A 20,040-nucleotide genomic window follows, 5' to 3' on the forward strand; every position below is an offset into this window, starting at 1 on the left:
ACACACACACACACACACACACACACACACACACCCCTAAGGAACCATCCCAGAACAAAGATTAAAGAGAAAGTATAACTAAACACATATGTAACACACAACTGGAGCCTGAACTAGGAAAAGGGCACTGGTGGAACACTTGATAAGATTACAGTAAGGTTAGCAGAATAGTAAATATTATCCCAACAGTGTCAGTGTTTGGTTTTTATACTCATACACAGATATGTAAGATTTGTCAACATTTGAGAAAGTCTGGATGAACAGTATATGGGACCTGTAAGTAATAATTTTATAAGTCTAAATTATTACTCAAAAAAATTTTTAAAACTAAAAGAAACCATAAAATGCCTCACCAACTGGTATGAAATACATATACCCATCTCCCTTAGAAGGAATCACAAAAAAAGAAGAATATAATGCAATTAAAAACAACTCTAAATCAGACAAGTAGAACAACTCAGTAATCAGTTGCGAGACTTTCTCAAATTAACAAGTCTGAAAACTTAAAATTCAAAAATAGGAGACATTTGAATATAAAACACAATTAAAGGGGAAATAGAATACCTTCACTAAATTTATATTAAATCCCATGGATTTTGGAACCAAATGGAATGATAAAATCAAATGCAGTTATTTGGTCTAAAATAACGTCTCCAAAGGCTATTATTCAGCCTAGATCCCATATTGTGCACATGTTGGTTGGTACATACATCTACCAAGAATACTGGATTATTAAATTATATATAAGATATACACTTAGGGCCTAATAATATAATTAGGTGAGGCATATAAAGAGAGCTGAACTAATCAGAATTGAATTTTCAAATCCAATTTACTGATGCTCACACAAAGAATTTAACATAAGGAGTAAATACAGAGGAAATACTCTTTTTACTACACAATACAAATAGAATGTGATCTAAAATTTTAACAGCCTTTTAGGCCAAATGTTAGGTGCCTCAAAACAGAACAAACGAACTGTTTTAACAATGCTAGTCTGAATTTGCCAGCTGCGCTTTTCTTGTAGTGCTAATTCAGTCATAAAAAAGATCTTTTGAATGTTTACATTTTAAATACCACACTGACAAAGTTTTAAGAAAAAATGGAGAACGATTTAACTATAATGGCATTATCTTTAGGAAGAATGAAATTCAGAGGAATTTGAAAAATTAATAAATTATTCATAAGGGAATCATTACAATGAGACAGAAAATGGAACTAAAACTTTCACTTTCCAACAAAACTAGCAACTATACAGCTCAGTTTGCAATAGACAAACGTTGTTAACTTTGTTTAGTATCATATAGTCAGAACCTACCTGTAGCTGACCCTCCAGCAGGTTTTCAGAGGCATAAACTGCATGGGAGTAGACTGTTCATCTTTCTCCCATGGAGCAGATAGTGGATTAGAACTGCATGTTTTTAGGTTGGCAGTGCAATTCCTTACCACTATGCCACCAGAGCTCCCTAAGAGCAAAATGTTTGCTGTTTTTAGGTGCTATCAAATCAAGTATAACCCACAGCAACCCTATGAACAATGGATTTGAACCTACCACCATCCTCACAATCTCTAACATATTCAAGTTCGCTTTGTTATTTTTGCCTCCAAAGACCATTCTGGGATTTTTGCCCATATAATTTCTTCAGAAAACTTAGTGGTAAATTTCAATCCTAGTATATAAAATGCCTTTTAATGGAAAAATAAATGAACTCAATAAATGAAGTCCACATCTGAATTAATTTCGTTGGGATCTTTGGTTTCAATTAGAGTTATACTGGTTTTAAGTTAATTTTGTCTTTATTTTTATTTTAAATTAATTTTGAAAAGGCTTTTTAAAACCTGGTTTAAAAATATATCTCACACATTCAGCATTTACACTCAACATAGAATAATCTTCTTGTCCACCGCTAAGCAGCTCAAACTGTTAAAATCAAACTTTAGTTAAATGCTGGTTTTTCATCAAGTGTGAGCCATAAAAATAAAATTTAAAACTCCTATTTATCAAAACCACTTCAATAACTAACTAGACTTTGCACATTTCAAACTTTGGGTTTTAAGAATTGGTCACGAATCTCTTAACAAAAATTGTTTTTTTGTGTACCATCAAGTTGGAACAGCCTCAGAGCTGATCCTTCAGTGAATTTTCAAAGGCAATAGATAACATGAGCATTGACTGCCCTTCTTTCTCCCTCAGAGAAGCCGGTGAATTTGAACCACCTGTCTCTGGGTTGGTAGTGCAACTCTTTACCACTAGGCTACTAGAGCTTATTCTTTTTATTAAAAAAAGAAAAAACAAACAAAAAAGCTACTTAAAGATACTCACCACAAGGGAAACAGGCAGTATCATGACATAGAGAGAAAGGACTGGGGTTAATGATTTTATCTTGCTAAGATCCACAATTAACATCCTTGGCCCCAGCAGCCAGGAAATCAAAAGATGAGTTGGACTGGGAATATGAGTAAAGGACCTCTCAAGACTGCTAACGACCAACAATGTTAGTTTAGAGACTAAGGTGTGCCTGGTCCAGTCCATGATCTTCTCACCTGCTTGCTATATATCTGATAGCTAGACAATGATTAAGGATGACTGACTGAGGAAGAATAATCAAGACCTTTGAGTTATGGTGTAGAAGAGTATTAAACATATACCATGAATTACCAAGAGAACAAATAGGTCTGTCCTGGGGAGGGTGGAACCAATTTGTTGCTTGGAGGTAAGGATTTTAAAGCTCCATCTCACATTCTTTGGACCTGCTGTCAGGAGGAATCAATCCTTGAAAAGAGAGATCACGCTTGGAAGGGTCGAGGGTCAGCACATACAAGAAAGACATTGAGTGAGATGGACTGATACAGCGACTGTGGTTAATAGGGTCAGGTGTGTCAGAGATGGTGAAGTTGACTCAAGATAGGGCAAGGTTCAAAGTCATTGTTTACAAGGTCACCATGAGTTATAGTCAATTCAACAATACATTAATAACAACAACAATAAAATGTAGAGATCAAAGTTTCTTAAGGAAGGCTAGCCCTAATAAACCCATAGAGACTAGAGGCTTCCCAACAGTAACACCCTAAAATAATCTTTGAAGTGGAAGTAAAGCTATTTCTGCCAGTAGTACACTTGCTGATAAAACTGATGGTATCACAGGTCAGTAATGAGGACCAAAACAACAGAGGAGAGGAGAGGAAAGATGAGGCAGCCACAGTACAGAATGTTCAGTAACTTAAAATGATAGATTACTTCTAGATCATAAAATTTACTTTAACGTTTCCCTTTTTATGTCCTGCTAACTCCAATTTATTCAACTATTGGAATCAATCTTGTTATTATTTAGTCTAACAAAATGGCAAGTAAAGTTTAAGAAAGCTGGCCAAGCAGAATCAACTGACGCTTTCCCTCCCGACACTACATTACCCCACTAATTAAAAACAGTTTTTCAGACCATGGAGAAGCATAAGATTAACAAAATACTCACCTGCATGTAGAAAGAGGTGCAAACTGAACACCTTTCTCTTTGCATTCCTTTGTTATTCTTTCTTTTACATTTCTACAGAGATCTACAACTCTAAATAAAAAAGACAATTGAATAAAGTTTTAAAATCAATTATACAAATTCTAATAATTTATTCTGCTAATTTAGTTTGCTTTCTTCCTTGAGATTAAAAATCACTTATCATTTTCATGGCTATTCCTTCAACAACAGAAAAGGATATTCATTATTCAAATATGAGTCATCCTTTAAAAAAGGAAACAAAGACCTTTTTTAATTTTTTGCTATCTGAAAAGGGAGCTCTGGGACATAGTCTGTAGATGGGAGAATGATATGCAATCTCTTTCTGTGCAATTTACAGACTCTAAAAACCCACTGAAGGGTCAGCTATGAGTCAGTCTCAACTTTAGGGCACTGATTTGAAGAGAATATGAAACATGGAATTCGGAACATACTACAATTTCCTAAGCTCCTTAGGAAAATTCAACTTTAAAATAAATTTAACCATAAGTTAAAAAAAAAAAAAAACACAACCCAACAAAAAACCAAAAAAGATTAAAGAACCTGCCAATCAGTAAATACTCCTTTTTGGGTTATATAATTTTTTTTTTATGTTTTAGATATTTTCTTTAATAAAAAAGAATCAGTTCAATTAATAGTTATGATGCTATAGCAAATGTTCAACAGCCCATTTTCAAACAAGAAGCTGAAATCCAAAGACTTCTATTCACAGGGAGTAGTAAATATTATCCATTTTTTTACCAAAGTAGCAAGTTTATTATTATGACTTTACGTGCTCTGAAAGTTAAACTACTAAACTATATTTCAGTTCAAATGCATTTAAATATAACCAATAATCACAATGAATTCTCATAAAAATACAGTATGAAATATGCTAAGAATGACCCATATCCAGGTTTTTCACAGGAGCTGAATAACGAATAGTAGATAGATGAAAGAACAAAACGATTAGACGCTTCCTACAAATAATTTTTAAGAAGGGAATGTTCATAAAAATTGAATAATGGTCAATATGGCCCATTCTGACCAATCATTTTAGAAGATATACATATTTTGAACATACTTTGCAATTCTTTATCAAATTCAACACTGTTAAATAATCTGTCTCAGGAAAAATGTTACGGATCTTCTTTCACATCACTGTTTTTTATATCCTATGAAAGCTTCTGTTATTATTCCTCAGTCTCCTTGGGCAGGTCTTATTCCAAAGACTGCTTTTTTTACAACCTCTTCAGTCTCCACCTACTCTCTCTCTCTCCATATCCATAAGTGCTTATTATATCTACACCCTTAGTTGGAACCACAAGCTTTATGCTGGTGTCTCCCAAAATTTCTATCTCTAGCAGTCTCGCAGGTAGCTGTGTTTTAATAAGGTATATTTTTACATCATTCCAGAATTAACTAATAGAACTATAAGGGGAATATTCACTTATCACCAATTAGGTGCAGTCATTACATAAAAGCCACTAAATGATAAAAAAAGGCTAAGACAACCTTAACAAACTTACACATTAACTACTTTCAAGTAAAGTTATTTATTAAAATAAATTTCAGTTGATGAGACTGTTTTCAATGAAAAGGCAAACTCTGCAAAAAAACATTATCACAGTCAAATAAAGAAGTAAATAGATGGGAAGAAAAGTACAACAATGAATGAATGGAATTCCAAAATCTCTGTAGATGTTCACTGAAATGAATAATAAGAAGTAAATAGATAAAAAGAAGACTATTACAAAAATATTTAAGAACATGATTAGTTCCCACAGTTGGAAGAAAAAGAAGACGGCATGCATCAATTAGCAGTAATTACATGATGAAGAAATATATAACATTGAAGAAAAGGAAACATTAAAATAATTCACTTTGCTCTTTAAAGAGAGTAATATAGTAAAGATTAAAATGGTCTTTGAAAACACTACAAAACACCTGTGAAACTACTGCTGCTGCTCAAAAATGTCAGATGTCAATGACTTGCTCATTCTTTGCTTACGCAATTAACACTACTAAAAATCAGACACGAAAAGCAGTCACACTAAACAGGTTTGATACTATAACTAGGCTAAAAATAAAATAATGTCTGGGATATGAAGACTGAATACAAAAAAGTAAGGTTTTCTGGGGGGAGAAAATGGAGAAGATAAAGTATTAATATATATAAACTTGTTCTAAGCTCTATAATCTTCTGTAGATCTAAAATATTTTATAACTTTATAATGAAAAAGTAAAAGACAAGGCACATATGATATCCCAATGCCTAATATTGACAATCTCAAGAATTTTCATTACTCATTAAATCAACAACTTACAAATAAATTTTTAATAAAGTTATTTCCTATTTCCTCATTAGTTTTTAGAGTCCCTGGGTGGTCCAGATTAATGTACTTGGCTGCTAACCAGAAAAGGGTGAGGTTTCAATCTACATAAAAGCTCCTTAAATAAAGGTTTACTGAACAACGTCTTAAAAAATCAGCCAAAAAATTCTGTGAAGCAGTTCCACACTGACAGATAGAGCCACCATGAGCCACAATTGAGTCAATGCAACTAATTTGTATTCTCACTTCCTTAAACTAGTATTTGTATAGCTCTGTGTGTTTAAATGCTTCTTGTAATGAAATCCTTTTAAAATTTATTCCATTTGTCTTATTTGAACCATTTATTGTAGTATGATCCAATAATAATAATTTTGCTAAAGTCTAAAAATAGTATGTAATTTCTTAAACTGTATTTCTCTCGGAAATGTACATACATGAAAATAACAAAAATTCAATGATATCTGATCTTGTTTTAAAAAAATGTGACTGGTTTATAATCTTGGGAGGTTCTCTTAAAGCATATCACTCAAGAATTGAAGTCAATGTTGAAAAAATGACATTGAGAGCATTTAGAGTTTATAAAATTCTCCACACTCTGAACATCAATAATAGCTTCCTCCTTCTATGGGTCAAAGAGAACCAAAAATGGCAGGAAAATTCTGATGAAAATATTGAATAAATTGGCTATCTTGTTTCAGGAAGATCTGGTAGCCTCGTGGTAAGGAGTTGCACTGTCATCACAGAGGCACACAGTTCGAATCCATCAGCTTCTCCATGGGAGAAAGAAAAATGAGCAATCTCCTCTTCTGTGATTCAACTACCTTTGAAAACCCAATGGAGAGGCAACTATGAGTCAGTTTGAATTTGGCAGTACATAAGAACAGTACAATAATCTTGATTCAGTTTTTCTTTACAAAACTGTAAAAATCCAAAATCTCTGAAATATTCATTGAAATTAATAAAAAAATTGTAAAAATTTACCTAGTCACAAAAAAAATTTATTACTTCAGCATTTCACACAGCATATTTGGATAATACTGGGAATTTTATTACATTTACCTGTCCCAAGGAGCAGACGTTTCAAAAGATTCTCCTAATACATAGTATTCCAAACCCAAGTCCTATTGAGACATAAACACAAAAATAAAAAATTTAAAACAAATGAGAAAAAATCATTAATATTTCACCAGCAGCATTTTTTGCTCTTCGTTAGTATTTCATGTCATTTTTATTATTAAATGTTTGTAATTTAACCTCAGCTACGACTATTTACTTTTTACTTTCCACATTATAAACACAATGGAAAAGTCACTGAACAGTGAAATATGACCTCTACAAGCGCGTGAACTTTGTCTGTCTTGTTCCCTTCTATATCCCGACATCCTGCAGAGAAACTGGTACATGGAAAACCAGAAATATTTCTCCAACAAATGGAATGTCTATCTAGGAACAGCCTGTGTACATACAGAGAATGCTGGCAGAACAAATTTTCGGTGGTCTAAACAGCAGTTTAATCAGCACAGTAATTACTAGAGTTAAGGGGGGAGGGAGAAGATGAGAGCCATTGAGGGAGGATAAGGTTTCTTTTAAAAAACCAACCATTTTTCAAAGCAAATTTAGAAAACAGGCTACTTCACTTTACAGAGAGGAGAGAATGGATGTCACCTGAATGCACCTCTGCAAGAAAGATGTACATTATAGCAAAGAAGACAGAGATCTTACGAGCAAGTGCCTTAATATCTTTACCCAGAGCACAGTACAAGTCTAATGTCAAAACTGAGAGAACAATTCATCACTGCAGAAATACAAATATTTGAAAGAAAATCTCATAAGGTAGGAAAATATAGTATTTGATAAACTTTGATTGCTAATTAATTGAATCACTTCAACATCACCACTGATTCACATGGGGGACCTTGAAATTACTGATCTAATATGTGTGCTTTGCTCTTATTAAAAAAAAATTCTCTTTTGGTGACAAAGATCTTAAGCACTGACATACTTCGAAATCACAATTTCTAACACAGAGCACAAGCAATAATTGTTCTTTTATATTTTACTGGGGGATAAATGGGAGGTGTTCCATATGCTTGAATTCAAGGCAATTTATAAAATCTATATTTTAGCTACAATTGCATTATTTTAGTAAAGAGAACATAGTAATTCAAACTTTCTTAAAGAAGTGAAAACAATAATAAGTGTAAGTATTTCCTTCAAAACTATTAACGAGTAAAAAAATTAAAACATTTAGCATTGGAGAAAGCCAAATTTCTATGTCTGAGAAATCACCTTTAAGATTAAGATTTTTCAAAACAACTATGAGATATCATTTCACCCTAGTCAGAATAGCAAAATTTAACAGAACAGCAAGCAACAAATGCTGGCAAGGTTGTGGAGAAACTGGAACCCTTATTCACTGTTGGTGGAAGTGTAAAATGGTGCAACCACTGTGGAAGGCAGTATGGCGCTTCCTCAAAAAGTTGCAAATAGAGATACCATTTGACCCAGCAGTTCCACTACTGGGAATATACCCCAAAGAGACCATAAGCAGATATATGCACACCCATGTTAACTGCGGCTTTGTTCACAATAGAAACGAGTTGGAAACAATCTAAGTGCCCATCAACAAACGAATGGATAGAGAAGCTGTAGTATATTCACAAAATGGAATACTATGCTGCATTGAAAAACAAGGAACTCATGCAGTATTATTCAAAATGGGTGACTATGGAGGATATTATGCTGAGTGAAGTATATTAGCCACAAAAGGACAAATACTGCATGATGCCACTGTAATAAAACAGGACTGACCTTGGGGTTGGGGAGAGACTGAGAAAGATGGGTTCAATAATGTATACTGCACTGAAACAGATGAGGGAGAAAACTGTTTAAAAGTGATATGCGATTAGGTATTTTTGTCATGACAGGAGTCTAGAGCAAAGGTTACATACATGGTGGAGTGGACTTGGGGGAGGGTTTGTAAAACAATGAAAGAATTTTTCTTTTACTTTTCCAAGAAGGTAGTGTACTAGGGGAGAGGGTTGGGAGGAGAAAAAGTACAACAATGAATGAATGGAAATCCAAAGTCTCTGTAAATTTTTACTGAAATTAATAATAAAGTTTAAAAAAGTAAGGGTTGGGAGGAGAAAAAGTACAACAATGAATGAATGGAAATCCAAAGTCTCTGTAAATTTTTACTGAAATTAATAATAAATTTTAAAAAAGTAAGATTTTTCAAATTATATAAGAAGCAAAGGTAAAAACAAATGAATAGCAACAGAAGAAAATGAAGAAACATGAGTTTGTTAAAGTCAAAGCAGAAAAACAAAATTTTTTTTTTAAAAAATAGTAATTTGTCAGAATATTAATTTCTCCAAAATAAGTACAGCCAACTACTGAAGTTAACAACACTAGAGAACAGTGTCTTACAAAAAGAAAATATACAGTAAGAGAAACTGTGGTGTACATATATACACAAATTATTTCATTCTCACCAAGAAATCAGTAATTATTTATAGATAAGTTAAATAATCAAGGTTGAAAGGCAAATTTAAAGAAAGAGTTCAGTATCTTTAAAAGAGATTATGGGATCAAAGGAGGGTTACTACTGTACGAGACATCTTTACTGTAACCAAATAATGTTTTTCCTGAAAAGACAATGGTTTTATTCTTTTTAAAAGCAGGAGATCTAATATTCTGGTATCATCTCTTCAGACTGCATAAATCCTTCACCTTTTAAAGAGCAGAAGTTCTATTTAAATCATCTTTGAGTTCCCCAAAACATAAATAAGGTTCAAATGGCTTTCTAAAGATTTGTACCTAATTAAGTAAAATTATTTGCTAAATTAAAATAGTTTTAAAAATGACAGGGGGAAAAGGAGACAGTTTTATTTGCTTAAAGCAATAAAAAGTATTATTCATAAAAGGAGTTAATTGTAATAGGAGCAACAAGAGATAGGTAACTTACTCGGATATATGCAATGACATAGGTCAGTAAGTAACCTCTCTGACCATTATCTTCTCCAACAGCCAATCCACTATAATTTAAGAATAAATGGTTATTGCAAAGAAATTATTTGAAAAAATACATACAATGAACCAAACAGGTAACTCCTTAACAATTTAATGTACAGAACACTGCATCTCATTGTTATCTAGATACATGAAAGAAATATAAAGAGAATAATCTTGCTTAATAAAAACAGAAAAGTATTTTAGCTTAGTCATTAATATAAAATTTTATCTACAAAACCAGTAAAACTGACTCATTTGGACTTTTAACTATTTCTCCAAAAAGCAAAGTATGAAAAATTAGTTTAAAAACCTGCAAAAAGCACTAACAAGATATTTAACATCTTACCTATTAAATATAAAAAGGTGTGACAGTTGACTAGGATCTCACAAACCACAGGCAATTTCTTAAATACTAAACACAGAGTATAAGAAACACTTTAAAAAAGAAAAAAGAAACACTTTCTTTTCTAGGATCAATGATTTAAATGAGAGACAAAATACAGAAATATCAAAGCTTACAAAGCACATACACATAGAAATATCAAAAGTTAACTAAACACATACATACAAGTAAAGTAAGACCAACAGGCTACAAATCACATGGGAGGATAACATACATCCTTCTCCCATGGAGAATGTTGTTAAGTGCCATCTAATCATCAGCGACTCTATGAATGAAAGACCTGGACACTTGTGTAACTTTTGTCCTTTCTCCAGGTTCTCAGGGTTTCCGGAGGCAAGCTATTTCGGAAGTGGATGCCACTCCTACTTCCAAGCTTGTTTTAATCAGGGAGTTCTACCAAACACTGTCCATCATGGGTAACCATTATCGAATCTGACACATCAGTGTCACAGTGTTTAGCATCCTAGCAACCACGAGTTATTTCTGTACAGCAAGTGGACAGACCAGGGCTATACAACCTAGAAGAATGTTTCACCAAAAACAATTAAAAACAGGCCTGAAGGCTGCAGATTGGAGACAATAGTATATTCAAATTATCAAAGAGGTTCTGAACAATTCCCTATGGACTAGGCTACTTAGGCTTTAGCAAAGTTAAAAAATATTCCAACAAATTGGTTTAAACTACCTTATTTAGTGCTGCTAATAACAAATGCCATCAAGTGGCTTCAACAAACAGGATTTTCTCATTGTGTAGGAGACTCGAAACTCTCATTGCCATCCAATCAGAAGAGATACATAGCTGATCTTCTATTGGGTGTTTGAAGCTGTGAATAGAATAGGAGGAGCTTGCCCCTCTTTCTGCTGTAGTGTTCAAATTCAAGGTCAACTCTAAAGGAAGGCCTTCTTTCTCTGGAAGAAGGTCTCTTCTGTCTTGAATCTGCTTGTTTAATCCAAGACTTTGAAATGGTTCATTTGGTTTGACCCTTGCTGACAATTCAGATACAATGAATCTTAGCTATATATTAATAAGATCCTCAGGTGATTATCTTACTAAATGTATAAATGTGGGGTGGAATTAAATTCTCAGCAGAGGGTCAAACCAGAATGAACTAGTTTGAAGGCCTGGATACACACACACACACACACACACACACACACACACACGTTATTAAGCAAACACATTCTGCTTCATTAACATAACAAAGATTAATTCTCAAAAGAATTTATAACCACAGGCATAGAGGTTAAGATTTGGGGAAGACACAATGCAGTCCACAATATTTTATCTTTGCTCTTCCCCCTTCCCCCATTAATGTCCTTCGATGCATGCAAAACACACTAAATTCCACCATATGATCCCCAAAATCTTAAATCAATTTGACATTCAAAATCTCATCTTTTAAAGCACTACTGGGAGCTCTCGTGGCTTAGTGATAAGGAATTGTGCTTATGAGGCAAAGGTGTGTGATTTAAATCCACCAGCTGTTTAGCATGAGAAAGATGGGCAGTTTTCTGTTCTAAATTACTGCCTCTGAGAACCTAATAGAGAGTCCGCTACAATTGGGTTCCGACTAAAGGATAAATACAACAGCAAAAGCATGTAAATAAAACTGAATGACATTTTAGGTGTATTACATCCTAAGGAAAATCCCTCTACATTTTTAAACCTATGAAATCTAGACTTCAATTTATATGCTTCCAAAGTACAATGATAAAGCAGGCACAAGAGAGACACATCCATCTCAAATGGGAGAAATTAAACAGAAAGGATAACAAGAATTAAGCAAGTCTAAAACCCAGCAGAACAAATACAAGGCTTGGAAAAAACTGTTCAGGTCTCTAAGACCATATGGGCTATGTCCTACCCTTCAGACTTAGTAATGGTCCACATTCTATGGATTCTGAGTGGAGGCCCTTGCCCCTGGGTTTCATCTCCACCTTCCAGGCCCCCAGATGGTAACTTTGCTTTGGGAAGTCCTTCCCTTTGTCCATCCAAATGGTAACCCCACCTCTTCAGTCCCAGCAGGTCTCATTCTTCTAACCCAGGGCATGCAGCTCTGTCCCTCAGCTTTGAGGTGGCAGCCACATCCCAGTTTCACAATAACAGTAGCCCTTCACTCTGAAACCTAGTGACAAGTTCACTCTTTGACACGCAGGAATCTATGGTACCAGCATTTAAGGTCCAGGACTGTGGCCTTGGCCACAGAAACCAAGAAGGCCTTGCTTGCTTGTGTTCCTTGCAACAGTTCTGTTGACATTCAAGCTGCCCAAAGATTTCCTTTTCTTTTCTTGGAGGACAACTGACACAGCTCCTTCAGGTTGCTCCTGTCTATAGAATTCTAAGGAGCTCTGGTGGCCTCATGGCAAGAAGCTGTGCTGCAATCCCAAAGGCATGCAATTCAAGGCCACTAGCTGCTCCGTGGGACGAGGACAGGCAGTCTCCTCCTGTGCAACTAACTGCCTCTGAAAACCCAGAGGAGGGTCAATTATGGGTTGGTTCTGACTAGACACAGAATTCTGAGGCAGACAGTGTTCCTTTTTTGTTCTTTCTGTCTCCTTCAGAACAGCACCTTCAGTTTACTGCTGGGTTTTCTGCTGGGTAGTTGACTAGGTCCATCAGTCACAGGTACACTCCCTTTAAAGAAAGATTGTGTAGCCACATCCATGTTGTTGATGTTGTTGTGTGTCATCAAGACAAACTATGAAAAACCGATCTGAACACTGCCTATCCTGTGCCACTCTCAACATCTATGATATCCTTGAGCTCACTGTTAGTCACTTGTACCAATCCATCCTACTGAAGGTCTTCCTCTATCTCTCTGGCCCTCTATCTTTTTCCCTAGTATGAAGTCTTTTTTAATGGACTGGCTCCTCTTAGCAACCCTGCCCTAAATATGAGAGGTGATGTTTCACCATCATAGCCTCTAAGAAGCACCTTGGTTGAACATTCTCCAAGACAGACATATTTGTTCTTTGGCAGCCCATGGGATATTCACTGCTCTTCTCCAACATCATCATTCAAAGGCATCTACTCTTCTGTCATCCTTACTCATTGTCCAACTTTCAGATGCATAGGAAAAGACCACTATTTGGAACAGGTGCATCACAGTCTTTAAATTGATAATGTTGCTCTTTATCACTTTGGAGAGATTCTTAACAGTAGATTTTCGCAGGGCAGTAAACTCTCTTTTTTTAAAAAAAATAAAATAGCAGCTTATTTGTAAATACATGATTATAGTGACAACAAGAATAAAGTCACTTGAACAAGAGATAATCAATTAAAAAAAATGCTTGCTAATCATCAGAAAATCTGTGGCCATTGGGACTGTCTTACAGAAATCCAAAATGACCCAGGTGCCAAACTTTAAAGAAGATACATCCTTTTATTAATCCATATGGAATAGGTCCATAGTACCTGTAATCTGTAGAATTCTGTAGATTATTACCTTTTAACCAAATATGACCCATTGACACATAATTATAGCTTTTAAAGAAACTGGATGAACTATTGGTATTTTGTCTCCTTCCCAACCAATTACTCTTTTACAATTATTTTTTTAGATCACTTGGACTTTTTGCAATCATAATGTCATCTCTTTGGATACCGTAAAAATGTTGACTAAGATTTTCTGCAAAGACAGTATCTGAATTTTTAATTGTAGGCATTAATGATGGTTCAATGATGACACCACCAATGTATTCAAATGCACAATTAGCTGTACAGACATACTGAATAGTATAACCAACGGGTGAGAAGGTTCTTCCAGAAGAACATGATGCACAATTCTATGTATACTCTGCCACCACTGGCCAAAGGTCTGTCCTACAATACATTCAATTGTTAAGGTACGTTGCAAGGCATCCACAAAAAAAATTTAAAGGTGTGTCAAAGAATATGCATAAGACTCATAGTCTTAGAATTCCCAGGTCCTGCAGGAGTCTTCTAGTACTTAAGCTCGTCTTCTGATTTCATGACTGCTGCTCCCCTGAGTGTTCAAGTAAGAGGAAATCTTTGACAATTTCAATTTTAATCTATCATGATGTTGCCTATCAGTCCAGTGGTATGAACTGTTGGGTTTATTTGATGTTCAGATATAACACGCAAAAGTGGCAAGGATAAATGGTGTAGTCTGTTTACAATCTTGCTTAGAAATGTACTCAAATATTTAAATTTATCACTTACAAGTTCTACCACCTAATGTAACTCAATTTGAGTTATAATGTACTTGAACATAACTCTATTTCTTTGTCACTGTATAGAAAATATCAACTTTCCTCCATTGCTCAATCATATGATAGAGGGTTTTGCCCCAAATCTCACAGCAAGTCATTTAATGTCCACATGTATAGCACTATCCTGTTGTTGGTGCCACATGAGTTCTTCAAAATGACAGCGATATTCTCCATAGCTTTCTTTACTTCTTCCTGGGCCCTCTTCAGAACTGCCTTTGATGTCTACAATTCTACCAAGAGTCCCCTGAAGGTAGTCTAAGCTTTTACTATGAGCACCTTAAAATTTCCTATCCATGACTTATTTTCAAAGCATATTTTAGTTAGAAATGAACTCCACTTCTGCTACCAAGTTCTGTCTCAGTTATATGGTTCTCAAACTCAACTCACTGCCATCAAGTCAGATGGGCTCCCAAAAACCCTCCAAAGGGGACTCCGAGGCTATAAATTAGATGAGAAAGACTAATAATCTTTGTCCTATGGAAAAGATGGTACACGGTGACTCCTCCTGATTACATGCCTAAAAGATTGTCAGATGACATTTCACCATCTGAGCCTCTAAGGAGCACCCTATTTACACTTCCCTCCAAAACAGAATTTTTTTTTGTAGTTTAGGCTATCCATGAGATATTTAATACTCTTCTCCAATACCACAAGTTAAAGGCATTGATGATTCTTTGAGCTTCCTTATTATTCATTGTCCAACTTTCACATGCATATGAAGCAAATGAAAATTTCATGGATTGGATAAGGCACACCTTATTCTCTAAACTCACATCCTTGTTCTTTAGCACTTTGGGTAGAGTCTTTGACAGCAGATTTAGGCAAAACAAGACATCTTTTGATTTCTTTTTTAAAACAAAATTTTATTTTTTTAATCATACTAGGTTTTTTTATGATATTCAAATACACTGTTTTCCAGAACAGATTCTTCCAATTTCTGTCATCCTCCCACCCATCAAATTGTACAACTCCATGATTAATCCTCCTCCCCCTGCACATTCTTCTGCCCTCTGCTTCTACCCACATTTTCATTCTACAATAATGGTTTTATAAAATATTTGTCCTTGTGGGACTGAGTTCACTCAGCATAATGTTCTCCTGTCCCTCCCAAGTTAGGTAATAATTTAAAAAAATTATTTCTCCTGAGTGCTATGTTGTATTCCATTGTGTGAATGTACCATAATTTCTCAATCCATTCATTTGTGGTTGGACATCTGGGCTGTTTCCATGCTTTTGTGATGGTGAATAATGCTGCTGTGAACACTGGTGTAGAAGTCTCTATTTGTGCCTCAGTTCTCATTTTCTCAGGGTATATTCCAAGTAGTGGAATAGCTGGGTCATATGGAATTTCTGTGTTCTGCTTTTTGAGGAAGTGCCAAACTGCCTTCCAGATGGTTGTACCATTTTACAATTCCACCAACAGTATATAAGAGTTCCTTTCATGCCACATCCTCTCCAAAATTTATTATTTGGTGCCCTGTTAAATTTTGCCACTGTTACTAGAGTAAGATGGCACATCATTGTGGTTTTGATTTGCATCTCTCAATCGCTTCTCGGCCTTTTGGCTAAGATCAAGTGATTTGCATCTCTCATTGCCATTGATTTAGAGCATTTCTCATGTGTCTGTTTGCCATTTGAATATCTTCCTCATGAAAATTCTTTCAGTATCTTTTGCTCATTTTGTAATTTTGTTATCAGTCTTTTTCTTGTGGAGGCCCGGAGTATTCTGTAGACTTTCATTATGAGACTCTTGTCTGAGATGGTATTATCAAATGTTTGTTCCCAGTCAGTAGGTTTTCTTTTCACCCTGTCGCAAAAAGTTTTTCATGCACGCATGGATTTAATCTTTAGAAGGTCTCATTCATCAGTTTTATCCTCTTCAGAATGTACATTTCTGGCTATATTTGGCAGTCTCTTTATACCTTGGACTAGCACTTCTAAGCTTAATCCCAGTTTGTCTCTTATGAACTTTATGGTTTTGGGCTTGACTTCCTGGTCTCTGATCCACCTGGAGCTGATTTTTGTGTATGGTGTAAGATGTGAATTCTGTTTCAGTTTCACCATTTGTTGAAGAGGCTGTCATTTCCCCATTTGATAGCTTTATTTCCCTGTCAAATATCAATTGACCACAGATAGCTGAGTCTCTTTCTGGGTTCTTGATTCTGTTCCATCGGTCTGTGTGCCTGCCACTGTACCAGTGTCATGCTGGTTTGGTTATTACTGCTGTGTAGTAGGTTTTGAGGTCAGAGAGTGCTATGCCTTCCACCTCACTTTTGGTTCTCAGAAATGTTTTGCTTATTTGGGGTCTCTTGTCCAAACAAATTTGATATTTTCCCTTCCAGTCTCATTGAAAAATGAATTTGGTATCTGGATTGGGATTGTGCTGAACATGTCGATGGCTTTGTCATTTTCTTGAGATTGAGTCTTCCTATCCATGAACAGGGCACACTTTTCCATTTCTTTAGGTCTTTTACTATGTCTTACAAAAATGTTCTGCAAAATCTTTTGATTTCTTGACTGCTGTTTCCATGGGTATTGATTGTAGATCCAAGTAAAATTAAGTCATTGACAACTTGAATCTCTTCTCCATCTATCAGGATGTTGCCTATTGGTCAAGCAGTGAGTTTTGTTTTTTTGATCGTGGGATGTAATCCAAATTGAAGGCTGAGGTCTTTGGCCTTTTGTAGTAGGTGCTGATTGTTGTTGTTAGGTAACATCAAATACAATTAATAGCAACTCCAAGAACAATAGATCTGAATCATGTTTTATCCTGTGCTTACCTCAGTTTCTAACATACTTGAGACCACTGGTGCTAATTCATTTCAGGAATCATAACATGTTATTTAAAATCAAGCAAAAATGAGGATACATGAAATCCAAGCTCTTTGGTTAGTTAATGAATTTTTATAACAACTGCATTGGGATAATCTGGGGTCAGGGACTTCTCCAGAGTACTGAAGAGCAAAGATGTCAATTGGGAGATTAAGGTGCACTGAATCTAGGCTATGGACTTTGCAATTACTTGCAATACATTAAAGAGCTAGATGAGATTAAGGATAAAAGATGGAAGAATTGAGGCCTTTGAGTGCTGGAGAAGAGTACTAAGCATACCATGGACTGACAAGAGAATAAACAGGTCTGTCCCAGAGAGGATGAAACCAGGTTACTCACTGGAGGCAAGGATTTTGAAGCTCCATCTCACATACTTTGGGTATGTTGCCAGGGGAGGCAAGTCCTTAAAGAAGGATATCATGTTTGGAAAGGTGGAGGGACAGCACAGGAGAGCAAGACCCTCGATAAGATGGTTTCACTCAGTGACTAGGGAGTAGGCGTACTGCAGGCAATAAGACTGGTTCAAGACAGGATTGGGTTCAGAGCTGTTGTGCACTGGGGTCACTATGAGTTGAGGTGACGCGATGGTATATAACAACAACTGAACCAATTAACCAACCAACTAACAATCATCAGTGATTCTCAAAAAAGGAACAGGGCAATGGGGAGGGAAGTCATTTGTTGCTAGTGTCAATGAACTTTGGATTTTACAAAAAAAAAAGGAAATTCTACTTGCTAATTTAAAAGAAAGGGTAAAAAGGAATTAATCTGCAACATTGAAGGATAATAAAAAAATAGAACTACAATTAAGCCCCAAATTAGAACTTCCACTCCCCTATAAACATTGTGTTTTAATGCAAAATTAAGAAAATTTTTAAAAGCAGAACAGTCTAAAAAAGAATATACAAGAGGAAGGCTTTCAAAGAGACATGACTCCAAATCGTTTATTTGTCCTTGTAAAAGAAATACTTTTTTAAAAGAGAATAAATGCAACTATTTATATAGATGATTTATAATGCAGTCCAAGCATAATGTGTATGCATAGTTTATGCACTAAATAAAAAAATAAAAGGAATGTTATCTGGAAAATTGCTAGTTTATGTGAAAAAAGAGAGAAAAAATACAATGCTGATAAATGACATCTTCAATGTCATTTCCATCGATCAGTCTTATAATCAATCCATCAAGATGACAGAGAGTAACTGCCCTACCATTACTCAGCTGGTTAGAGATGCGAAATGTTTTCTGTTTCTTTGTACTAATACAAGACCTTAAGTGTCAGGGGGTGGAGTATAGATAATTTATCAAATGTCTTTGATTAAATACAATTTCCTTTTAAAAACATATTATAGCATGCTTTATTCATATAATACTATCTCTACATACTATACTCCTCCATCTATTTCACTCACCACATATTCACAAAGCCCCCAAGTATTATAAAATAAACAGGAACATAAAAATACAGCAAAAATGAAATAAATGTATTTTGATGTAGCACATATATGTCTTGAAAAGTAAGCACAACATACTATTTCAATGTCTTAAAAATTCTGGAATACAGATAGAAAAATAGTATACGACTACAGACATTAAAAAAAGAGTACATTAAAATTTACTTTAAATATTGATACTAAAATATTAGCTATGAATTGAAAATCATACCCAAATTTTGCAGCAATGTCATACACTTGTTTTTCATGTTGTAAGACTTTCTCACGGTCCCCCTCAAATAGCAATGTAGCTACACTTAGCTGATTAGGATCAAATCCTTTAAACTGGAAGAAAACCCAAAATTATTATGTTAGTTGTTGTTAGGTGCTATTGAGTCCAGTACAATTTATAGATAATTACTACAGAGAAGTCTTATCTTGAAAAAATACTTTTTCTCTCTTATTATTCCAATCTAGGCTCAAATAAAGGTTCAGCTGTGAAACTTTACATACTAGTCAATAAGAATGCCTACCTAAAGTCATTATAAAAAAGTAATGAAACTATAAGAAAGATAATAATTAAATGAAAACTACAAGATTAGGGGACTGTTGGACCTAACTGGGTAAAATTTAAAACCAATGGTATTCCTACATACAAACAGTAATTTTTTATTAAGCAATATTTTTTTAATTTTTATTTTATTTCATTACTTTTTCGTGTGTACCGTCAAATCAGATCTGACTGATACAGGAGGAGATTGTTCCTCCTTCTCCAGCAGAGCATCTGGTGGATTCGAACCGTGTACCTCTGAGATTGCAGTGCAGCTTCTTGCCACTAGACCACCAGAGCTCGCCAATTAAGCAATATTTTAAAAGAACATCTTATGTATATTTGCTGTTAGGGACCTCTCCAAGATATTGAAGAGCAATGGTGTCACTCTGAAGTCTAAGGTGCATCTGATACAGGCCATGGTCTTTGCAATCACTTGTTATGCATCAGAGAGTTGGACAATGATTAGGGAAGATAGATGGAGAATTGATGCCTTTGAATTGTGGTGCTGGAGAAGAGAATTGAGTGTATTATGGACTGCTAAGAAAATAAACTGGTTCACCCTGGAGAAGGTTAAACCAGGCTGCTCCCTGGAGGTAAGGATTCTGAGGCTTTGTCTGACATACTTTCAGCATGTTGTAAGGAGGGACCAGTCCTTGGAGAGAGAGACATCATGCTTGGGAGGGTAGAAGGACAGCGCAGGAAGGGAAGACCCTCTATGAGGTGGATTGATTCAGTGACTGGGGTAATCGGG

General features: G+C 35.2%; 1 protein-coding gene across 1 annotated transcript in view; it reads right to left on the reverse strand.

Annotated features, from left to right (window-relative positions):
- Positions 1 to 20,040, reverse strand: part of AGPS (alkylglycerone phosphate synthase) — a 202,913-nt gene that overhangs the window by 38,730 nt on the left and 144,143 nt on the right. Inside the window, exons 14-17 of the mRNA XM_006878799.1 lie at positions 18,969 to 19,081; positions 9,789 to 9,858; positions 6,881 to 6,942; positions 3,474 to 3,563 (exon numbers count right to left, since the gene is read on the reverse strand). Of these exons, the coding sequence (XP_006878861.1) occupies positions 3,474 to 3,563; positions 6,881 to 6,942; positions 9,789 to 9,858; positions 18,969 to 19,081 (335 nt within the window). The remainder of the gene's footprint in view (positions 1 to 3,473; positions 3,564 to 6,880; positions 6,943 to 9,788; positions 9,859 to 18,968; positions 19,082 to 20,040) is intronic.

Source organism: Elephantulus edwardii, unplaced genomic scaffold, assembly GCF_000299155.1.
Source record: "Elephantulus edwardii isolate Elephantulus edwardi_28Jun2011 unplaced genomic scaffold, EleEdw1.0 scaffold00001, whole genome shotgun sequence".
NCBI classification, from domain to species: domain Eukaryota; kingdom Metazoa; phylum Chordata; class Mammalia; order Macroscelidea; family Macroscelididae; genus Elephantulus; species Elephantulus edwardii.